Here is a 22541-nt window from a genome sequence, read left to right as displayed (position 1 = left end):
ATAGCGGCTCCGACAGCGAGTCTCAAGTGGAGCGAGGGATGAGCCAGGAACAGGCGGCGACAGGACGGGGGAGCATTAGGCCAGTCCGGAGAGGGTCACCGCCGACAGGACAAAGCTCACCACAAGGTATTTCGTCGTTGCAGACGATAGTGCGAGTCCAAGTGTTTTTTCTATTATCAACGTTGACCAAAGATAATTATGATACAACAGTGATGCAACTGAAAGATGTATGGGAAAAGACTTTTAGCAAAATATTTGTTTCCAGAAAAAGACTGAGATTTATGTAGTTGTATCAAGAAAATGGGCCAGACATCTATCTACATTTATTACGACGACTAATTCAGTACAATGTGGGCACAATTTTGGGGCTAACACGGACGCATGAGAACCCAGCAACCTATAGATTGTTATCAGAAGAAATCCAAATGCTATCAACAACACCTACAGCATCACATCAATTCGGAAGTGCTATTTCAGGCGCCGTCTCGGGCATCTTTAACGATTTTGACATTGATAAGTTTTGCCAATACTTTGATCTTGATGCCTTTCAAAAATCCGTTTTAGCATCGAGTCTTTTATTATCATCGAAAAAGGATGTACAAGGTAAGGAAAACCGATCTTTTCCTTCTTTCCTTGAACAATTTGCTAATAGATTAGCATTGGATATATTAGCAGAAAATGTATATGGTGTTATTGAAATTATTGAAAATCAGAAATATCGGTCGAAACTAACGAGCGTTGAAATGGTATCTTTTTTGAACCAATATCTTCCAGAAAACAGCACATTCACACTTACCTCGCATCAAAAATTTCTACTCGATACCGTTATTCGTGAACAATATTCAGATCAAGAAATCCCACTCACGGTTACCGAGGCCCTTGAACGGCATTTGTATGATCCTACTTTTTAATTCGTAATATTTGATAGTATTCTTACATTAACATAGAAAATTAGACAACACTTTACAAATGATTATTGACGTGCTAAAAAATATCGATTTAGATGTTATTGGTTTCGAAGAAAGTTTAAAAAAATTGTTTCATCAAAACAGAATTTTGGAAAACATGTCTTTAGATGAAGTGTCAAATATGATTTCCGATGTTTTATTCATTATATCTACACCAAGTTTTCTTCTTCATTGGGAACCGGAAATATTTGGAAAATTAATATCTGAAATAGTAATTCATTTCTTTAAATTATATTTTCAATTTAACTTACTTCAAAGGTTTTTGATTTAAATCCTGAAGATGTCATAAAAGGGTTGGATAAACCGTTACTTCCAACGAAAGATTATTTTAGACTAGGAACCTTTTTTAAGGGTGTATTTGGGATAGCTAAAAATGATAAATTACAATTTCCCTTAAAGTTTTTATGGACTTCATGGAAGTATCCTCGTTCTCAACTTCAAATGTTGCACTTTTTATCACTTATTCCTCGTGATTCCTTCGATCTTTTATCCTATCCTTGTCAAAAAACATTAATTGTTGAAAATTTTCAAAATGCAAGTCCTACTGTAAAAGCTCTTGCTGTTAGTTTAGAATATCAAATATGGAATTGTCTTGATATGATAAAAACGGTGATTATGCTTTTCGATAACCCCAAATCTAGCGAAAACGCATCCACATTTTTAAATAAAATATCACAATTAACACCGGAATTAGTTTTTCTAGGTTCGGTTCAAAAGCAGGTATATTCTTTTTCAGCTTAAACCATTAAATGATTCAACATCTTAGAAACCATGGAGTACAGAACACACTAAATTAATTGATAAAGGATTCGATACATTTTTCTCCCGATACGTGAATAATCAATTAGTATTTATTAGACTTTGGCAAGTCAATCCTGAATATATGGGAAATTCATTTATCAGATTACATTTAAAAAACCCGGCATGCATAAACCAGATTTTAAATATTGCTCAAGATTTAAAAATTAGGGATTCACTTTTGAAACTACGGCCCTATTCATTTTCAATTGATCTCGCTGTATCAGCATCAAAATTACATTATTTAAATTTAGAGAAATGGTTACAAGATAACATTAATGAGAACCATGACTTTTTTATCCGAACTTGCTTAGATTACTTAAATCTTAAATCATCTTCGGAAAGTAATCAACAATTTTCAAATACTTCATCAACAATGACTAGATTACGCATTGAAACAGTTGCCGATTTTTTAAGAGTTCTTATGAATAAGTAAGAATTTCCCTGTTCGGATCATGTTTCATCTAATCATTATTGTTTCAGTTCTATGTCAGCCGCTAATAGTGAACTTTTTAGATCAGTTCAAACTATTTGTTTACAGGTATATCCGCGTTTAATGAACATTGGTCAGGGTAGAGATGAAATTATTACTTCAAATAACGAAACAAATACCTTTTCTAGAGACGTTGAACAAGAACAAGAAACTTATTATCAACGTCTTTATAAAGGCGATCTTAGCATCAGTGATTGTATTGTTTTACTACAAAAATTAAAAATATCCGAAAATCCTAGAGATCAAGATCTTTTTGCTTGTATGCTTCATAGTTTATTCGACGAATATCGTTTTTTCCCAGAATATCCATCTAATGCTTTAGCAATTACTGCAATATTATTTGGAAGTCTTATTCAGTATCAATTATTATCTTATATTCCCCTTGGAATTGCATTACGTTATGTTTTAGATGCTATACAACAGCCTCCAAATTCAAACATGTTTAATTTTGGAGTCCAAGCATTGATTCAATTCCAATCAAGGATTGCCGAATGGCCACAATATTCGTCACATATTTTAAGGGTAACACATTTACAAATTTTTCATCCAGAACTTGTGCAAAATATTCGTAATTCTTTAGGAACAGGAAGACACGTTAATTTGTCAGGAAGCTCTAATTTAATAACCGAATCCAACCAAGTTCAGCAATATTTACCTTTTACATCTTTACGTCTTAATAAACCTTTACGCGATGCTTCATTTTTCGAAGATCCTTCGGAATCTATTCAAGACAAAATTTTGTTCATCATTAATAATATGTCTCATGGGAACCTCGATCAAAAAGCGGAAGAACTTCGCGAATGTTTACTAGAACAATACTATAGTTGGTTTGCCAAACATCTTGTTGTTAAAAGAGCTAGTACGGAACCTAATTATCATTCTTTATATCTTCAACTTTTAAACGTTTTAAATATAAATCTTTTAAAGCAACAAATTTTACATGAAACATATGCAAATATCATTATTCTTTTAAATTCCGAAAAAACTGCACTTTCTACTATGGAAAGAAGTCTTTTAAAAAATCTTGGCTCTTGGTTAGGAGGAATGACGTTATCTCAAAACAAACCAATTAAACACAATAACATTGCATTTAAAGAATTGTTATTGGAGGGTTATGATTCTAAACGGTTAATTGTTGTTCTTCCTTTTACCTGTAAGGTTCTTGAACAAGCTGCTAATTCAAAAGTATTCAAACCGCCTAATGCCTGGATAATGGGTATATTAAGATTATTAGTCGAACTTTATGAATCTGCTGATATAAAACTAAATTTAAAGTTTGAAATAGAAGTATTATGTAAAAAACTGGATATAGAAATGAAATCTTTAGAATCGACTTCTTTACTTAAAGCAAGAACTCCTAAAACTGAAGCCGAAAAAGTCAACGAAAGTGATCCATATACTCAAACTCAGGAAAGACCTAAAAAAGCGATTGCCGAAACAACGTATTCTCACAGCAATCTTATGGATACGAGCTTCGTGATACCAAATCTATCAAATCATTTAGTTATTAACCAAAATGTTACCATGTTTATGAATGCGACGAGTTTGAAGAGAGTACTTCAAATTGCAATTGATAGAGCTATTCGAGAAGTATTTAGTCGATTTCGATATAATAATAAATGGCTTAACCTTATTTTTAGATTATTGGTCCAGTCGTAGAACGTTCAGTTACCATTGCAGGAATATCCACGAAAGAATTGATCACAAAGGATTTTGCTACAGATCCTAATGAAGAAAAAATGAAAAACGCTGCACATATAATGGTTCAAAATTTGGCAAGTAGTTTAGCATTAGTAACATGCAGAGAGGCTTTGCGTATTAGTATAACTACTAACTTACGTAATATTCTTTTACAAAATGGAATAAATAATCAACAGTTTCCTGAACAAGCAGCTATGGTAATTGTTTCAGATAATCTTGATTTAGCATGTTCTATCATAGGAAAAACAGCAATGGAGAGAGCAATTCCAGAAATTAATGAAAATTTATCAGTAGCAATCATGAATAGAAAACGTCACAAAGAATCACGTTCTCGGCACCCATTCTTAGATCCTTCTGTACAAAGAGTTCCATTATCTCTTCCCGATCCTTTGCGTTTGAAGCCACATGGACTTACTGCACAACAGCTTGCAATGTATGAAGAATTTTCTCGGATCCCAAAAACAGCATCGCAAGCTATTTCTATTTATGGTTTATAAGCCTCTATTTTTATTCTAATTTTAACTCTGATTAGCTCATGAAGAACCAACTCATCAAGTAGACATAACACCTGATAATAATATATACGGAATAGATTCAGAAATGCCACATCAACGGAATACCGGAGCGTTTAATTTGCCGGCTTTAATTAATCAAACCGTTGAAAAGCTTACGGTAAAATATATCTTTAATTATTGACCATTTAAATTAAAAAAAAAAAATAGATCATAATTTTGGAGTTAGAAAAAATTTTATCAGAAACTAATTTCCAATACTTGACAGATGTTCCCTTAGATCATGATATCTATAAACTTCTTAAACAAATATGCAACTCTACTGCTCAATTAAAAGCATCGATTAAAGATGATATAATTCTTGTTTGTGCACAAAGAGTTTTACAATTACTTTTTAAGGGCAATGGATCAATTCTCATGATCGAAACGTTATCTGTTCTCTTGGAGAAGTTCTCTGAGCAGTCACCTAAAACGGCTAAAGATGTTGAATTCTGGTTGATTTATTCAGATGATAAGGTAAATTATCAAAAAGAAAAAAATAACTATAAATTTTTTACTAATATATAAAAGCGAAAATTTGATACAAATGTTATGACTATACTTATTAAAGTAGGGCTTATAACACTTTCCGAACTAGATATCCAACTCGCAAGGCAAATAATGAAGCAAAACAATACTGTGATTGAGTTTACCGCTTCTCTCATAAAAAAAGTAGTTTTATCTATACCTAATTTTAACTTTCGAGCAAATTTCACTAACTGCCTTGATGCGTTTGAAATTCTTTCTAGGAAAACGGATGCTCCTCAGTCAATAACCGAACTTTTTCAATTTTTGCACGCATTAAACTTAGAAAAAACAAAGGTAAATACATTACCTCCAATAAACGAACCAAGTCTTCAGGAGCAACTGGCATATATTTTTGCAGAATGGATCAGATTATTAACGCATCCTGCTTCTAATGAAAAAACCTATGTAGCGTTTATTTTGCAATTACAACATGAAAAAATTATCACTGATGAGCAATTATCATACACATTCTTCAGGGTAGCTATAGATCTTAGTATCAATAATTTCATGAAACTCGAAAATTATGGGTCTTCCAATAATCCAAGTTACCTTCCAATAGATTCTCTTGCTAAATTAATCGTTTTACTTATAAAGTATTGCTCTAATGAAAAAGATGATAAACCAAAAGTTCTATTAAGGGTCAAATATTTTTCTAGTATTTTATCAATTATAGCTTTAGTTTTTACAAATTATTATGAAACTTTTGGAGGAAATTTTCATCAAAAGCCATTTTATAAACTATTTGCTAACATATTATATGAATTTAATAACGAGTCTTATTTTTCAGATATTCAGTATAGTATTCTTGAAGCATTAAGGTAGGATTGTTAAATTTTGACATTTAACTTTATTTAAAAGTATAAGTGAAACGTTTTTGGCATTACAACCATTACATTTTCCAAAATTTACTTTTGCATGGATTACATTGATTTCACACAGATGTTTTATGCCATCTCTTCTTTTATTAGCAGATTATAAGGTTTGTAGAAAGATAAAAAATAAAATGCAATATTTAATTTTTTTCAGGGTTATCCTATTTATAACAAAATCATTATTACCTTACTTGAATTTATTTCTCCATTGTTAGAAGAAACAGAACTTCATGATACAACTAGAGTGCTATATAAAGGGACTCTTCGTTTGTTATTAGTGCTTCTTCATGATTTCCCCACATTTTTAGCAGATTATCATGCTTCCTTTTGTTCTATTATTCCTTCGAATTGTATTCAGCTTCGTAATTTGATACTAAGTGCATCGCCTAAAACTATCAGATTACCGGACCCTTTTCAACCTGGTTTAAAAGTAGATCGATTGCCTGAAAGCACTCAAAATCCTATTGTTCGTACAGACATTGATTCAATCTTAAAAGAATTTGGACTAAAAGATAAAATAAACAGTTATCTTTCAGGAGAAAAAGTGGATGATATTACTATTGATATAATTAATAAATTACGAACGTCTGATGATAATATTTTTAAAGAATCGAAATCAAAAAACAGAATTAATATACCTTTTATTAATTCTTTAGTATTATATATAGGTATGAAAACTATTGAAGATTTTCAATTACAAAATAATGGTGGTCCATTCGTATTTTCACCTACTTCAGCATCAATGACTCTTTTTACAAAATTGCATAATGATTTGGACTTTGAAGGTAATTAACATGATTTACATTATTTTTATGTAATTTTTACAATTCTTCAGGTCGATATTATTTTCTTGAAGCTATTACGAATCAATTACGCTACCCAAATAGTCATACATATTATTTTAGTTCTGCATTACTTTCTTTATTTGAAAATTCTACGGATGATGATAACATAGTCAAAGAACAAATTACTCGGTATGTTTATATTATATTTATTATTATAATTTAATGTTTTTAGGATTCTACTAGAAAGGTTTATATGCAATCGCCCTCATCCAGTAATTTTATTCATTATATAGACCTATCAAAACTAATATTATTAGTGGGGTTTGCTTATTACGTTTATCGAATTACTAAAAAATTCTTATTATAATTTTTGGTCATTACCATTTATAAAATCTATGCCAGAGGTAATAACCAATTTTTTATACCATTTTGTTAAACATAAAAAGATTGAATCATGGTTTAATAGTCTTTTTTCTCATATAAATAAAAATATTGACAACGGAGATAGCACACCCAAATAAAATATTGTTGCAAATTATCAGACTTAGAACTAATAAAGCTTGTGCTTTATAGATGTAATAATATTTATTGAAATTAGATGGGCCTTAAAATACCATATTTTATTAAAAATATATTTTAGAATTTAAAGGTTTTTAAAAAAACAAAAAATTTCAAAAATTTTGAAGAGTTTCTTTAAATTATATGTAACAATATATAAAAATTTTTGGTCTTGAAGTTTATAAAATCAAAGAATTTCATTAAAATATATTAAATATCATATAAATGTAAACTATAAAAATAATAAATTATTAAATTTGTAAAACATCATTTCTATGATTTTATATTTTTAAATAAAAACATTATATATACCTAAAGCATGATTAAAATATTTAAAGTTTCTATAAATTTATTTTTAATAATTTTTTTATATAAAATGAATATTAGCTTTTAAATAATTATAGCCTATTGTATCAAACAATTCTTTTTAAAACCTTTCATTATATTAAACGAATTATTTAAAGGATTACAAAACGGTAATAAATTCGAGGTATTATTTATTGGTTTTAAAAATTCAATTTCAGGAACTTTCTGAGGTATAGTTGGTACGTAGCTTTCTAATTGATAAAACAACATATATCTAGATGTTAATAATTACGATATAATACCTTATTTAAGGGCTGACCTACGGCATCTCTGAATTAAGTACTTTATCAGGATCATAAAAAACAGAAACTTTTTGGTAAGCCAAATCATCAAAAAGAAACCATCTACAAAATTTTAAAGACATAAAAATACAAAATATAACTCAACTTTTTCGAATGTATGTCTCTAGATAAAGCTATATAATGACCAGAACTAATAGTAAAACCGGTATTTCTATGACAAACAACAGATTGCAAAACGAGTCTATATTTTTTAACTTCTAATGGATCACTTGTAGAAGTTTCTTCATGTGAAATCAAATAAGGTAGTTCAAGAGTAAGGGGAATCAAAACTTTCCGACTATTGCAGTATGCTTCACCTTCCATAGTCCATAAATACCTTTTAAGACAAATGGTTACTATAGGAAGCCTTTCTACAAAATATTGACTTAAGTTATCTGGTTTTTTGTCTGAATAAAATGGAAGAAGTTGAAAAAACTGCCATGCAGAAACTAAGGGAGCATCACTTTCAGAATGCAAGGCTATAATATCATTATAAAAAAAATCGTCTAATTGATCATTACATTCTTGTATATTATTCTTATTATCAATTAAGCCAGAACCATAAAAACATTGAATATTTTTCTTGGTACTCCTCCCAGACAACGATCGTTCGACATATCTTCTAACTTTTATGTGATTACTAAAGTATTCTGAAAGACAATCTTCTAACGATATTGGTGTTTCATAAGATAGAAAATCACCAGGAATCGGAACACAAAGCAATCTTTCATGAATATACTATATCAAGTATGAAAATACACACTAAGGCATAGTAATTTTGGAAAAAACCTTATGATCATTTTCACTATTAAATTTCCCACCATGTGCTATAATAACTTTAAATGTTAATAAAGGAAAATCCAATTGTTCCCTAATATATTAACATGGTACATTAAAGACAAAATACTTACGTAATAAGAGTATATACTTCACAAGCATCTTGTTGTACTTTACTTGCATTCTCCCAACCACATTCACTGAGAGCATCACATACTTGCTAAAAAAGAATCAATTAACAAACACATAAATTGATTAAAAATACTGATATAATATCACTTGTAATTAGTTTTCCATCTCGAAGCTTTTTATCTAAGTCAATATTTTACTTTTTTTAAAAGAACAAAATTTACCATATTAACCCACAATCTAATAAATGTACAAAGCTTGCTTGAAATAGAATCTTTTCCTTCTTGGAAAAGCATAGCTTCAAAACAATTGGTCTTTGCAAACATAGCAAACAAAAGCGCATCCAAATAACAAGTAACACCATTCAAATTTTCAGAACCAAGGAGTTTAATAGTCGGATCAATTTGATGTACAACAAGTTCACTTGCTTCTCTCATATATAACAAAAACTGAGCATTTAAGTACTTTTTCTCATCATATCCAAAATATTTACTTCAACAGCACGTTTTACATCACCTCGGGCATAATTCCCCTTTAAAACTTTCAATGCAGTTAAATAATCTAAACAATAACCATAAGTTTCTAGTTGAGAAATAACTTCCGCAACCTAAAAGCAATAAGCGTATTTTTAGAAACCTTAATCACTACTTGAAGTTCAAGAACTCCCGTGTCATAAACCAACAATTGTGCATCATTACAAGCATAAAATGAATGTTTAGAAATATTTTTCTAAATAAAATACGTAAAAACAAGACATTTAAAAAATTCAAAAGATTAACGTTACTTTTTTTCGTCTCATTCTACTTTTTAGTTTTTTTAATTTCATAAGTAATATTTTCAGACTATTTTTAGTAAAAAAAAAACAATTAGCCCATAAAATGGATTCTATTTATAGAATACGCCATTAAAATGATAAAAAATGCTTATCTATATGTCTTTTATAATTAACTTTTAATACTTTTTATATTTAAAAAACGATAAACGTTAAACGTTAGATTGCATTTAAATATCTTCAATATCAATATCTTTATATATTAGAAAGTTGAAAAAAGATAAATTAAATCTTTTAGAATATTATCTCACGAGTATCTGAATATTTCAATGAATATAAGAACAAAAAGAGCTTCAAAACTTGGTTTATGCAATTTTTTACCAAGAAACATAAAAGCAAATATTTCAACTAAACAATTGTTAGGGAAATCTTATATATACCCTTCTTCATCGCCTTTATCGCCTCTATTTTATCCACAGCAAACGTGCCAAAACAGACTTTTAGGTATGTCTTTTTTCATTTTTATTTTCAATTTTTAAGCATGATAAATCTTTTAAATATAACTTACAAACATTTTAAATATTTATATATTAACAAAGAAATAGAACACTATCGTACAACTCTATGTCAAGATATTCTTACTCTCACTTATACTCATGAAACAGATGAAAAGCTAAAAAAGACAGATGCTATTCGTTATTGGGACAATTCATCTCCATATCATAAAAATAGGCCTAGTCGACCACTAAAAGGCAATAAGCCAATTCGACCAGCACAGGAACCAAGAACACATAGAAATATTCCAATTTTAGAAGCGACGATTGTTCATTCTATGATTAAAGATGCTATTAATAATAAAACAGCTCTTTTATCAATGGTTATGGCATTGCATTGTATAACAGGACTAAAACCAGAAATTATTAATGCTAGAACAGGGGTTGCACCATGGAAATTAAGAACAGGTAGAATAGAGTTATATGTACTTTCTAATGTTAAAATAAAAAAGGAATGCCTATTGCAACAAAAGTTACTCTTAAAGGAGCAGAAATGTATAGATTTCTTACTGTTTTGATAGAACTTGTTATCCCAAGAATGAGAGATATGGTATCTGGATTCAAAGCTGACTCAGGTGATTCTACAGGCAATATTTGTCTTGGATTTTCACCAGATGCACTTTCTTTGTTCCCAGAAATACAAGGTTTATAATTATTCTTTTAAAATTATCATTAACTGGTTAATAAATAGCGAACTATGACATGTTTCCAAACATAACAGGCTTCCATGTTCATTTTAATACAACAGCTAAAAGCGATCAAGAATGCAGATTACTTCTTTCTGGATTTGGTATTCCTTTTAAAACCCAAAATAAAATTTAAACAACCTAAAATCATGAACATTATGTTATATAAATTACAATGCACCTAAACAATATACATATTTATAGTTTGTAATAGAAATATGATACAGTTACAAAATGTAATTATGGTAAATAATATGCAAAAATGTTTAAGAAATAATTTATAAAAAGATTATTTTTTCGTATAAGGTTGAGGACTAGGAACTATGGGTCCAAGGAAGCTGGATTTAAGCAAATCAGCAGCAGTAGGTCGTGCATGATAATCTGGTTCAAATGTTTTTTCCAAAAATTGTCTTGCTTCTATAGTACAGTATTCTGGAATTTCAGGGGAAGCATATTGTCCAATCTTTAGAATTTAGTGAATTTAACATTATATAATTCTAAAACTTACCTTAAATATGGCTTGTAATTGGTTCATTTTCGGAAAAGGATGTTCTCCTGTAAACATCTCAACTACTAGGCATCCAAGAGACCATATATCAGCTTTTCTAGTATATAATGTTTGTTTTACAACTTCAGGAGCCATCCAATAAACAGATCCTTGAAGTGATGGACGATGGTTTTTTGATATAGATAGAAGATTTGCTTCAACTTTTTTAGATATACCAAAATCTGATATTTTAATAACTCCTTTATTATCAACCAAAATATTAGCACCTTTAATATCTCTATGAATAATTTTTTTATTATGTAAATAGTTTAAGCCTTTGAGAATTTGTCGAACAAAATTTCTAATTAAGGGCTCTTCAAAAGCTCCATAATTATTTAATAATGCTGTTACAGATCCACCAGGAACGTATTCAAGAAAAAACGTTAAATGCGTTTCATCCATACTTGAACCTAAAAAAATTAAAATAATACATATTTTATGTTTTAATAATACCAAGATATTGAACTATATTTTCATGATGTAATTCTTTAAGCAAAGATATTTCTCTTTGCAAAGCATCTAACATAGCTATTTTTCTTTTACATCCTTGAATATCATAAGATGGTATTTCCACTTGTTTAACAGCCATTAATTCACCACTCAACGCATTCATTCCCAAAAATACACTTCCAAAAGAACCGCTTCCAATCAAAGCACCCTTAATCCACCTTGTAGGACCACTATTATTATTTCCTGTTCCTTTTTCAATATCAAGATCTTTAATAACACTATTTTCAAAAATATTGCCGTCTAAACTACCCCTAGTAATACCTACACTCGCATCACATGAATCTGAAAGAATTAAAGAGCCACCTAATGCACATGATCTAGATTTTAAAGTTCCAATAAATGAATCTTTATCATCAGAATCTTTAGAGTCTAATTTAATATCTGAAATATTTTTTTCAATACTAAAACCTGATCTAGTAATATTAGTACTATATCCTGGATCAGACTTTGATGGAGATGCTAGAGGCCGAAAGATATTTTCTTTTGAAGGAGCTGCTTCAAGTAATGCAGAAAATTGAGTAGAAACGAAATATGATAGAGAAAATCTACGACTACTTTCAGATAATTTCTGTCCTCCAAGTCGAACCCATCTCCTTCCAGCTGTAGGCATAGATGATATACCATATGGTAAAGAACTTGATATATTAAGATTTGATCGTTTAATAACACCCGGATGAGTAAGTTTTCTAATAGAATTTCTAACTGTTTGCTCCAGCACTTTTTTCTCATGACCAGGAAAATATTCAGTTAAATTTGAACTAATATGTTCACTAGGAGGACGTTGACCAAAAAAGTTTCTTATACGTTTTGTGCCCAAAAATTTGTCTTTATAAGATGGAGAAGGTAGAGGACTAACATTAGGTGATGCAAAAGTATGTTCAATTTTTTCTCCAAAAAATGTTTCTAATTTTCTTAAATTGCCTGTTGTTTTTGCCATTACAGTAGTGCCATAAACGAAATCTTGTTCTTTAGCAGCTATTTGAGAAACCGTAAATGTGTCAGATGTTGATGAAGAAGGCACTCTTTTTAATGTAGATCCTTCTTGCTCTAATTTTGAATGTTGAGAAGGAACAGGTAAAAATGCATCATTAAAAATACATTCACCTATTAATAATTAACGTTCAGATCATATATAAAACTAAAAAAGAAATAACTCGATTTACTATTTTGTGCATCATAAACATTCCATTCAGTAGATTCATCAAACGTATTGAATTTTTTAAATACTTTAGACAAATCTCCATCTGTTTTATAATTGTCAGTATTTATCATTTAAATATGTTTTTTATCACCAGTGGAACTAGGGGAATTCTTCCAAAATTAGTCAAATAGAAAAAATATATACTAAAACATTAATATATACCTTAACAGAACTGATGTCCATAAAATTTATTTCTGGTATAGGTGGCTTTTCAGAATTTTTTACTATATCAGAACATAAATCTTTACTTAAACTCTGAATTGTAGACGGCATATTAGATATACCCGACGTATAATTATTCAATGAATCTATACTTTGTGTATCTGAATAATGATAATCTAAATATAAACCTGAAGATGTTTCTAACGAATCACATGGTTTACAGGGAATCAAAGGATCCGTAGGACTTTGTTGAGCAATTGTAACATCAGATGATTTCACTACAGGCACAAAAATGCCCAGCTATATAAATATTAATGATCAACAACACTGTTTATTTATAAAATACTTTTGCTTTTCTTGCAGATGCAATGCATTTGTTTCGAAGTTTCTTAATACACACTAGAAGACGAATCCTATCACTAAGTTTATGAATCCCTAACTCTTTAAGTAATGTTGCATCACAATCTAACAGAATATCTCCATTAATATTATTATCTAAGATGTGGTTAGAAAAAAAGTAATTAAATACTATTTACCATAAAAAACAGAGGTATAAAATCCAAAATCATTTAATTTAAGCCATTCTCCAACCTTTTCTTCATTCCATAATTTGACTTCATCCAGATAATTCATAGATCACGTAAAAAACAAAAAATACGCTATATTTTAATAAAAAAAACCTCAACATCAAACAACTATGCCCATCCCCTATTTTCTCTTAAAAAGCATATATATATCAATATATATGTGTATATTATCCTACTCTTTTATAAAGACTTTTCGTGTCGTTACTCACCAGCTCGACAATCTTTCTTAATAAACTATCACAAAAAAGAAGCTCAGTGGCATTAATATTCGTTTTAATACACAAACACGAACATACAAAGTAGACAGTAAATAAAAACAGTTCATTGGGAATCTATATACATCTTTCTCCGAATTGTATGTGTCCATCTTCTAAATATATGCACTGTGCCTCTCCTAATCTTTCTGATGTTCCTCCTGATATTTCTTCTGATGCAGTATCACTTCTATTTAGGCTAGAGAAGGTTTCATTTTCATATGAAATATCTGTTTCAGTAATGGATATCAAGAATAACATACTTATTCTTGCACTACATACAGGAAAACTTTTACGAATGGATTTGATGCATCCGAGTGAAATTCAAGATCTAGAGGTTCCACGGAAGCAAAAAAGTTCAATAATTGGAAAAATTTTTCTTTCTCCAGGAGGACAACATTTGGTTGTAGAAACAGGAACGAACGAGTATATATATTTTGATGTACATACTACTCGAGGAAAAGTGCTCCAAAGACTTAAAGGACTTAATATAAGGTGTATTGGATGGAATATACATGCTACAGAAGCGAGTACAAAAGACATTCTATTGGGATGTAAAGAGGGAAATATTTTTGAAACATGTATAGAAATGGGAGAGGAGAAATATGTTAAACGGGTTTACAAAGACCAGGATAATTCAGATATTGTCGGAATTTATATGGAGGATATTTCTCAAGATATACATTATCGATATATTATCATAGTTACAGAAAAAAAAGTAGAATATTTTATGGGTCGAATGGCACAGGGAGGTCAGGGAGAAGAGGGAATGACTCGAGAACTTTTTGTTTCTGGACATAAGGGACTTGAGATGGCTGAAATGAAAAATTCACAATTTTCAATATCGCCAGTTGAAATAGAGTATTACGAGGAGATAAATGATCGATATATTGCATGGTTATCAGGAAAAGATATTTTTTATGGATCTTTGAGAGCTTTTGATGTTGATCCATCAGAAAAAGTTAATTTTACGTTAACACATTTGCATATGTAGGATAATTAGAAACAAGACTCTAAGCTTATTAATATTATAGAGATACAATCAAACGAGAGTTTTCAGAATTTCCATTCTTTTTTTGTTTTACACATTATCATATTATCATTGTACAAGAAAACGAGATTTATATCGTTAATCGATTGAACAATCAAATTGTTTTTACAGAAAAAATACATATGGCAAGCAAATCTATAAAACATACCTACATATATCTTATCTAGCTTAGAAATCAGACAAAAAAATACTAGGATTAGTTACAGATACGTATAAAAGTACATATTGGATTTATTCAAAAGATTTTGTTTATGAGATTGTTATTTCTAATGAAAACGCTGATATTTGGAAGTCATTTCTTGAAAATGGTAATTATTTAAAGGCTCTTAAATTTGCAAAAGTATAATTGTTATTTTTCTTTAAAAAATCTTATATAGTTAGAAAAATTCTCATTACGATGCTATTTATAGGGAATATGGCATGGATTTAATTAAACAGGCTAAGACCCATGAAGCAGCAAAAGTATTAGCGAAAACAACATTGCCAATTGAAGAGATTTCTCTAAAATTCATGGATATGAAAGATCATGATGCATTGAGAATATATTTACTTGAAAAACTCTCATTGATAAAAAAAGGAGTAAGGAAAATTCTTTTGTAATTATTAAAAATACAATTTCATAGGCTCTTATACAAAAAACAATATTATCAACATGGTTACTTTTTTTATATATAACTAAGATGAACACATTGGACGATATCCAAGTACAAAATTCTTTTCTTAATATTTCTGACACTGTTTCTACAGAAATTAAAGAAATTCAAAACGAATTCAGTGAATTTATAAATAAATACAAGGTAAAATTTTAAATGTATAAAAATACATCTTATAAGAATAGTCTAATTTAAATCGAGAGGCGTCCTATCATCTTATTAATAGTCAGGGTCGGCAAAATGAACTGTTAATATACGCAGAAAGCATTAATGATTACCCATATATTTTACAATATTGGGTACGGAATCAGAATTATGATGCAGCTCTTAATGCTCTCAATAAACAAACCGATCCAGAGTTAATTTATAAATACGCATCTGTATTAATTTTACAAAAACCAAAGGCAACTGTAGATACTTGGATATTACATTCAGATATTAATCCATTAAAACTTATTCCTGCTATTATCGATTACAACCAACAATATAAACTTTTAATAGAACAAGTGTGGCATGTCTTATTTTTTAAAATTAACTAATATTCTAAAGAATCAAACAATTCGTTATCTCTTTTTTATTATTGATCAGGCACCTATAACAGAACCTATAATTCATAATACATTATTATCACTACTTGCTAGTAGTGAAAACCAAGATGAAACATCGCTTTTGCAATATCTTGAATGGCAAAAAAGTAAAGACTTGTATAATTCAGAATTTGCATTACGTACTTGTATTCAATACAAAAGAATTCTAAGTTCTATTTATTTATATTCTAAAATGGGCTTTTTTGAGGAAGCAGTAGATTTGGCTTTAAAACATAATAATATAGATTTAGCGTCTACCTCAGCAGATAAAGTTGAAAATAGTATTTTAAAGAAAAAATTATGGATTAAAATTGCAAAAAAAGTAATTAGTCAGTCCGACGAAGACACCAAAAGGTTATAATATTTTAGCATTTTAATAATATGATATTAATAAATTTAGTTCTTTAAAATTTTTAATGAAGAATGGATCACTTAATATCGAAGATTTAATCCCATTATATCCAGATTCTGTAAAAATAGATAATTTTAAAGTTACAATTAAAAATATTTTTTATATAAATTAATATTTACTCTAGGAAGAAATATGTTCTGTCTTAAAAGAATATACTTCTAATATAAATTCGTTGCTTAAAAAGATGGAAGAATTAACAGTATCAGCTGACAATATTCGCCATAATATAGAAGATCATAATAAATGGTTTACGATTTTAAATGTAGAGGAAAAATGCAATATCTGTAAAAATATATTATTAAATGACCAATTTTATGTTTTCCCATGTCAACATTGTTTTCATAAAGATTGTTTATTTTCAAAAATTTCAAAAGATTCTACTTTTTGGCAATATCGACGAGTTCAGGATTTACAATCTATAATATCTAAACTTGAAAGCGATATCCCTATGAAACAACTTGACCAGTATGAACGATTATGCAAAGAACTAGATGATATAATATCAGCAGAGTGTATACTTTGTGGTAGTAATATGATACGAAGTATAGATAAAAATTTTATTGATATTAATTCAAAGGAAGCATTATTTTGGAATATTTAACGATATTAACTTTATAATTTAAAATAAAAATATATTACTTTTTATAAATACAATTTCTATATTAATTATATAATGAATTACTCAAAATTATCTAAAACTTACACAAAAAATTCTTTATTATAAAGAAAACATTTATATATTATTTCATAATAACTAAAATTTTTATCAAAATACAATATCAGGAAATAAAAACTCAAGCGTCTATAAATTTTTTTACTCACTTTTAACTCTATCTTTTAATTTTTCAATCTCCTCAATAACCTTTGGAACAGTTATTTCATTTATGTAACTCAATTCTTGTGGAGACAGCTTCTGTAGTACAAAATTAACCACATCTTTGGATTCCCGAGTGGAAGGTCTACCTAAACCAATTGAAAATCGAACAAACGACTAGAACCATATTAGATATACAAGCACCTATATAAAAGCAACTTTCCTCAGTAAGTAACGATTTAATACACGATTGTATGCCTTTATGACCTCTTGATTTTTTAATATATACCAAACATCAATCACAAAATTATACCTTCCCTTTCCTTGTTCCCGAACTTTAACTGTACCAAATTTCTCTTCAATATCATCATGAAGGACCACTAGTAAAGGTCTTCCTTCTCCCTCAACAACCATATCTGCACAAAACTTATTCCATGCCTTCTGTACAGCTTTCCCTGATTCATTCATAAAAACACATGATTGAAACAACAAAAATGGTAAATCATCCCTTTTTGCATACATTCCAAAACATGAAGGATCCTTTTCAAAGACAGAAAATCCAAAATAACTATGAATTTGCTCCAATACATAATGTCCAAGACTATGTCTTGTAAAACGATATTTTGCTCCAGGATTGCCAAGACTGCAAATCTAAGCATATTATTAAAAATCAATGAAAATGTTAGATAAAAATACTAAAAAACGCTGTGAACATATAAATTGACATCTCATAAACGCTCATAAATTATCTGGAGATTATAAAAAAACGTTAGAAATTCAAAATATACTCGATAACTTTAATTTTTTAAAAAATAAAAGTTTTTCTAGAAAATGATATAAAAAACAAAATTCTAAACATAAATTATACAGACTTTGTTTTAAGATGAATTTTTATAAAGATTATGTAAGTATTTTCGAAAATGCATTGTCAGATGTTCAGGAAAAAACGGAAGATTGGAAAGCAGGGAATTCGAAAAAAGTTCAAAGAAAGAAGACAGACGTCAAAAATGTAGGGAAATCAAAGACATACGAGGATGCAATAGATAAATATGAAAGTAAATAATATTTTTTTTGTATTTTTGTAGCAAATATTAAATGAAAATAGGTGTTTTACAGCAAATTAAAAAAAACTGGAATTACATGACAAAAGATGAGGTTATAAAAACGGGTAATTTAAAAATAAGAATTCTAATGATTGACTAGTGTAATCCACTCGTAGTAGCACTTGAACTTTTAGACAAAAGTTCACTTGGAAAAGATTACAATGCGTTTAAAGCAACGTATCAAGATTTACAAAAATCACTTAAATTAATAGTAAATGGTTCATTCAGAAAATATTTATATATAATATTTTTAATGTAAAAAAGAGAATTATGAAGAATTTAGTCGCTCAATTGCTACATTTGGAATTATTATGGAAAATATAACTGAATCTCAAGAAAAAGCGCAAGAAATAGAAAAAACAATTTTAGAATCTCAGAAAAGACTTATATATAAAAAGAGTGATTTAAGGTCAATACATCAACGTAGTTTGCACCTTAAAGAAATATTAAGAATTTTAAAAGCTATGTATGCAACTCTTGATATTTTTCTAAAATACTAACACATTAATAAAGCGATGATTTACGAAAGATCCCAGAAATTTTAGAAAGGCATATTTCAGAAAAAAAATTTTTAACTGCAATTATTCTTCTCAAAGAAGCTCAGGAGATTACAGAAAGATATGAAATGTCTAAAATCAATGCCTTAATAGACATTAAACGGTACATCAGTGGCCATAAAAATGTTATAAAAAATTTTAGCAGAATATTTCTAATAAGTAGATAGTCATTAATGCATATTATTCTTGAAGAGCTTCATAATCATTTATATTTAAAATCTCCATACTGTGATACATACTGGGCTCCTTATACCTTAGGACAGAAAGAGTGTATAAAATTTCTATTATTAAAATAATTTTTTACTTTTAATAGTGCCTATTCCTGCTGTTTTAAAGAAAAATGAAGCATTTCAATCAAAAATGGAACCAGGAACTATTAACCATATTGATACTACAACTTCAAATCATACAAATTCTACTTATTCGTATCAACTAAATAACAACAATTCATTACCAGAATCCAAAAAGGTATGTTTACTGTAAATTTTTAATTTTTTAATAATACTTTAAGAATAATATCTATAATCCTGAAGTTGATTCTTATGAATATATGAAAATGCTTACTAGAGCATTGTATTTGCTAAATGTATTGCCTAATTCATTAGACATTATTATTCAAAGATTGCCTGTAGAAATTTACCAATTAATTGATAAAACAATAAATGAGGTTGAGCAAAGAAATTTTAATTTATTCCAAGACAGATTTTCCAAAAAAAAACCATTAAACATTCTTGATATTGAATTTTTAGAAGATAATATGAGATCAGAAATTTTAAAAGATTTCCTTTGGACATTATATTCTAAATTAGCTGCAGTACTTCAGGGATATCATGTTATTTATACATATATTTTGGATTTAAATGATGAAGATTCTCAAAAAACTAGTGAGAAAATGTCTAAATCAATATCGTTTAATCTTTTAGAAATATGGAAACCAATTCAATTAGAGGTTAGTTTATTATTTTATTTATTTATTTATTCAACATTTTAAGATTCAATCACTACTTCACGATTATATTATAGATGAATCTAACCAAACAGTATCTATGTATTCTAATTTTGTTTCTTTTAATAATATGTTTAATGAAAAAAAAGATATAAAAAAAATAAAAGTGCAATACTAATTATTTTTTAATTAAACTAATCTTGTATTAGATGTTTAACATATATAATATTAATGAAAACTCTAAGGATCTTAACACCGCTCTTAGTGACTTAAAAAATATTTTAAATTCATCCGTTGTATACCTTATGTTACGAGAAGAAAATGTTAAAAACAAAACGCATTTAATTTTACATAACTTAAAAGAAGAAGCATCATTTACAGGTCACCGATTGCTAATTAAACCTTCTGTATTTAATATTGAAACTTTATTTAAACCCACTTGGGCATTTTTTCAAAAGTGTAAAGATACACTGTTTCATGAGTAAGTAATTATTGTTAAAATGATATTTTTTACTTTTCTTAGGTCTTCTTTAAGTTCAGCTCTTACATCGTTTTTAAATGACTTTTTATTAAATTCTTTTCTTCCTCAACTAAAAGATATTATCCAAGAAATTGCTGCTCAAAGCATATTAAATTTCGATGTACTTCAAATTGATGAAAATTGGTCTACTTATTCAACACGTCCTTTGTTAAAAGTATTATTTATTTATTATATTTATATCAAATAACAACTATTTAGAATACAGTATCTTTATTAATATTAATTACAAATTTATTTAAAATGCTTAATTCTATTAGTTATAATAATGAAGATTATAGTGACATTTTATTTGATATTTTGAAAAAATATCTTAGTAAATCTAAATTGAAATATAAAGAATTAATTTCTCAAACCAATCATATTGGTAGTAGTAATAAAAACAAAACTATTATAAAAAATATAAAAAAAATAAGTCAAGTTTGGTCAGACGATGAAGAGTTAAAAAAATTACTAAAATCATTTTTAAATGGATCTATTTCATTAGATGAATTCTCTATTATGGTAAAAACATTTATATATAATAATTATTATTTAATTTGTTAAGGAAACCGAGAAAGAATTTCTGTTAAAAAACAAAACACCATTAAAATATAACGATATTCAATGGGATAAACAAGTTCTCGAATCTCTTGGAGTATTTTATCATACTTTGGTTTGCTTAAAACTTATATAAATTATTTATTTACAATTATAGAAATGGTTTATAGATATGATAGTTTCTCTGAAAAGATCTAAAATCGAATTTAATGTTAGTTTTTATGCAAAAAATTAAAAAGTATTAAAATAGCCTAGGATCGATTTTTGCAGAACTCTGCTTTTAAACAAGCAAATAAAACCTTATCTTTTTTACATGATAATAAAGCAGACACTTTAATTCTTAATATGAAACCAGAGTCTAATAAGTATTTTTTTTTTATTTTTTTAATTATACTGATTTTTTTAGAAAATTAGATGCGATATTAGCTGATTTTAAAGAACTTTCAGAATCAATTCTTCTTAACATTAGAATTGAAATAAGATGTCATATTATTTACTATATAGAAAAAATTGTTCGTGATGGTAATTATTATTTGGACCAATATATATCTAAACCAGATTTATATCTTTTTGAGCTAAATACAGATCTTTTAGAATATAATGAACAATTAAATTCCTGTCTACAATATGAAGAATATTCGTATGTAACTTTAAGAAAAAAAATAGTACTGATAATTTAAGATTTGTTATTTATGGATTACCGTATATGATAGATAATTTGTTGGTTCTTAGTGCTGAAAATATTACACAAATGAATGTTCTTGGTTCAAAAAAAATGCTGCTAAACATAATGATTCTAGAACAAAACCTTAAAAATATCATTAGAGATGTTGAGAGTATTAAATTCGAAAAATCAAATTATTTCTACGAAATATTTAAACTAGGTCCTAAGGTAACTTTTATAAATATATTGTTTTTTTCTAATAAAATAAGAATCTTCTCAAAAAAATTAAAGAGTCTAAAAACGTCTTTAGTTATGATGAAATAAAAACTCTTCTTCAGTTACAATATTCTGAAGATTTAACCAAAGCAGATGAAGTCAATAGACCAGATATTATTATGGCCTTAAAGCATTCTTTAAATGAGAATTTAATAGAATTGAATGAATATTTATGGCAAAAATAAATATTGCTATATAATAGTTATAAATCGATTATTGTTTAAACCTCGTATGTTATAAAATCATGACTATATGAATTATATGGAATTTATAATTTACAATTTTTTAAATATCTCAATTTTAATAAACAATTAATAACA

General features: G+C 28.1%; 7 protein-coding genes across 7 annotated transcripts; 4 read left to right on the top strand and 3 right to left on the bottom strand.

The window, feature by feature from the left end:
• Positions 1–38: 38 nt before the first annotated feature.
• T551_00961 (CCR4-NOT core subunit CDC39) lies at positions 39–7217 on the top strand (the record flags this gene model as incomplete). Its single annotated transcript, XM_018373225.1, has 16 exons — positions 39–227; positions 288–892; positions 948–1179; positions 1227–1688; positions 1735–2198; positions 2250–3849; positions 3900–4449; positions 4493–4632; positions 4683–4988; positions 5043–5857; positions 5904–6018; positions 6066–6696; positions 6747–6885; positions 6929–6968; positions 7014–7100; positions 7143–7217. The coding sequence occupies 16 exons, from the start codon at positions 39–41 to the stop codon at positions 7215–7217; spliced, it is 6450 nt and encodes a 2149-aa protein (XP_018230392.1).
• Positions 7218–7659: 442 nt separating this feature from the next.
• Positions 7660–9606, bottom strand: T551_00960 (uncharacterized protein; the record flags this gene model as incomplete). The annotated part of the gene is made up of 10 exons (XM_018373224.1): positions 7660–7834; positions 7884–7964; positions 8008–8639; positions 8691–8772; positions 8813–8898; positions 8944–8982; positions 9032–9256; positions 9301–9414; positions 9456–9536; positions 9592–9606. 10 exons carry the CDS (start codon positions 9604–9606, stop codon positions 7660–7662), a joined length of 1530 nt encoding a protein of 509 aa, XP_018230391.1.
• Positions 9607–9908: 302 nt separating this feature from the next.
• Positions 9909–10955, top strand: T551_00959 (mitochondrial 54S ribosomal protein YmL7/YmL5; the record flags this gene model as incomplete). Its single annotated transcript, XM_018373223.1, has 4 exons — positions 9909–10083; positions 10185–10541; positions 10586–10777; positions 10825–10955. 4 exons carry the CDS (start codon positions 9909–9911, stop codon positions 10953–10955), a joined length of 855 nt encoding a protein of 284 aa, XP_018230390.1.
• Positions 10956–11108: 153 nt separating this feature from the next.
• Positions 11109–13872, bottom strand: T551_00958 (uncharacterized protein; the record flags this gene model as incomplete). Its single annotated transcript, XM_018373222.1, has 8 exons — positions 11109–11282; positions 11328–11776; positions 11820–12980; positions 13031–13120; positions 13169–13187; positions 13240–13539; positions 13586–13734; positions 13776–13872. 8 exons carry the CDS (start codon positions 13870–13872, stop codon positions 11109–11111), a joined length of 2439 nt encoding a protein of 812 aa, XP_018230389.1.
• Positions 13873–14204: 332 nt separating this feature from the next.
• T551_00957 (tethering complex subunit PEP3) lies at positions 14205–17384 on the top strand (the record flags this gene model as incomplete). The annotated part of the gene is made up of 9 exons (XM_018373221.1): positions 14205–15070; positions 15115–15256; positions 15304–15471; positions 15513–15710; positions 15755–15928; positions 15970–16290; positions 16334–16725; positions 16772–16862; positions 16908–17384. 9 exons carry the CDS (start codon positions 14205–14207, stop codon positions 17382–17384), a joined length of 2829 nt encoding a protein of 942 aa, XP_018230388.1.
• Positions 17385–17597: 213 nt separating this feature from the next.
• On the bottom strand, positions 17598–18329 carry T551_00956 (uncharacterized protein; the record flags this gene model as incomplete). The annotated part of the gene is made up of 3 exons (XM_018373220.1): positions 17598–17774; positions 17817–18248; positions 18294–18329. The coding sequence occupies 3 exons, from the start codon at positions 18327–18329 to the stop codon at positions 17598–17600; spliced, it is 645 nt and encodes a 214-aa protein (XP_018230387.1).
• A 151-nt stretch (positions 18330–18480) lies between these two features.
• Positions 18481–22406, top strand: T551_00955 (uncharacterized protein; the record flags this gene model as incomplete). Its single annotated transcript, XM_018373219.1, has 18 exons — positions 18481–18652; positions 18703–18752; positions 18801–18918; positions 18965–19166; positions 19214–19382; positions 19425–19527; positions 19571–19725; positions 19769–20206; positions 20250–20369; positions 20413–20684; positions 20727–20898; positions 20943–21245; positions 21289–21396; positions 21439–21492; positions 21537–21646; positions 21688–21921; positions 21963–22173; positions 22215–22406. 18 exons carry the CDS (start codon positions 18481–18483, stop codon positions 22404–22406), a joined length of 3183 nt encoding a protein of 1060 aa, XP_018230386.1.
• Between the last annotated feature and the right edge of the window lie 135 nt (positions 22407–22541).

This window comes from Pneumocystis jirovecii (assembly GCF_001477535.1).
Source record: "Pneumocystis jirovecii RU7 chromosome Unknown supercont1.4, whole genome shotgun sequence".
In the NCBI taxonomy this organism is placed as follows: domain Eukaryota; kingdom Fungi; phylum Ascomycota; class Pneumocystomycetes; order Pneumocystales; family Pneumocystaceae; genus Pneumocystis; species Pneumocystis jirovecii.
Note: the sequence above shows the minus strand (reverse complement) of the source record. Positions and strands in the feature narration are given on the sequence as shown.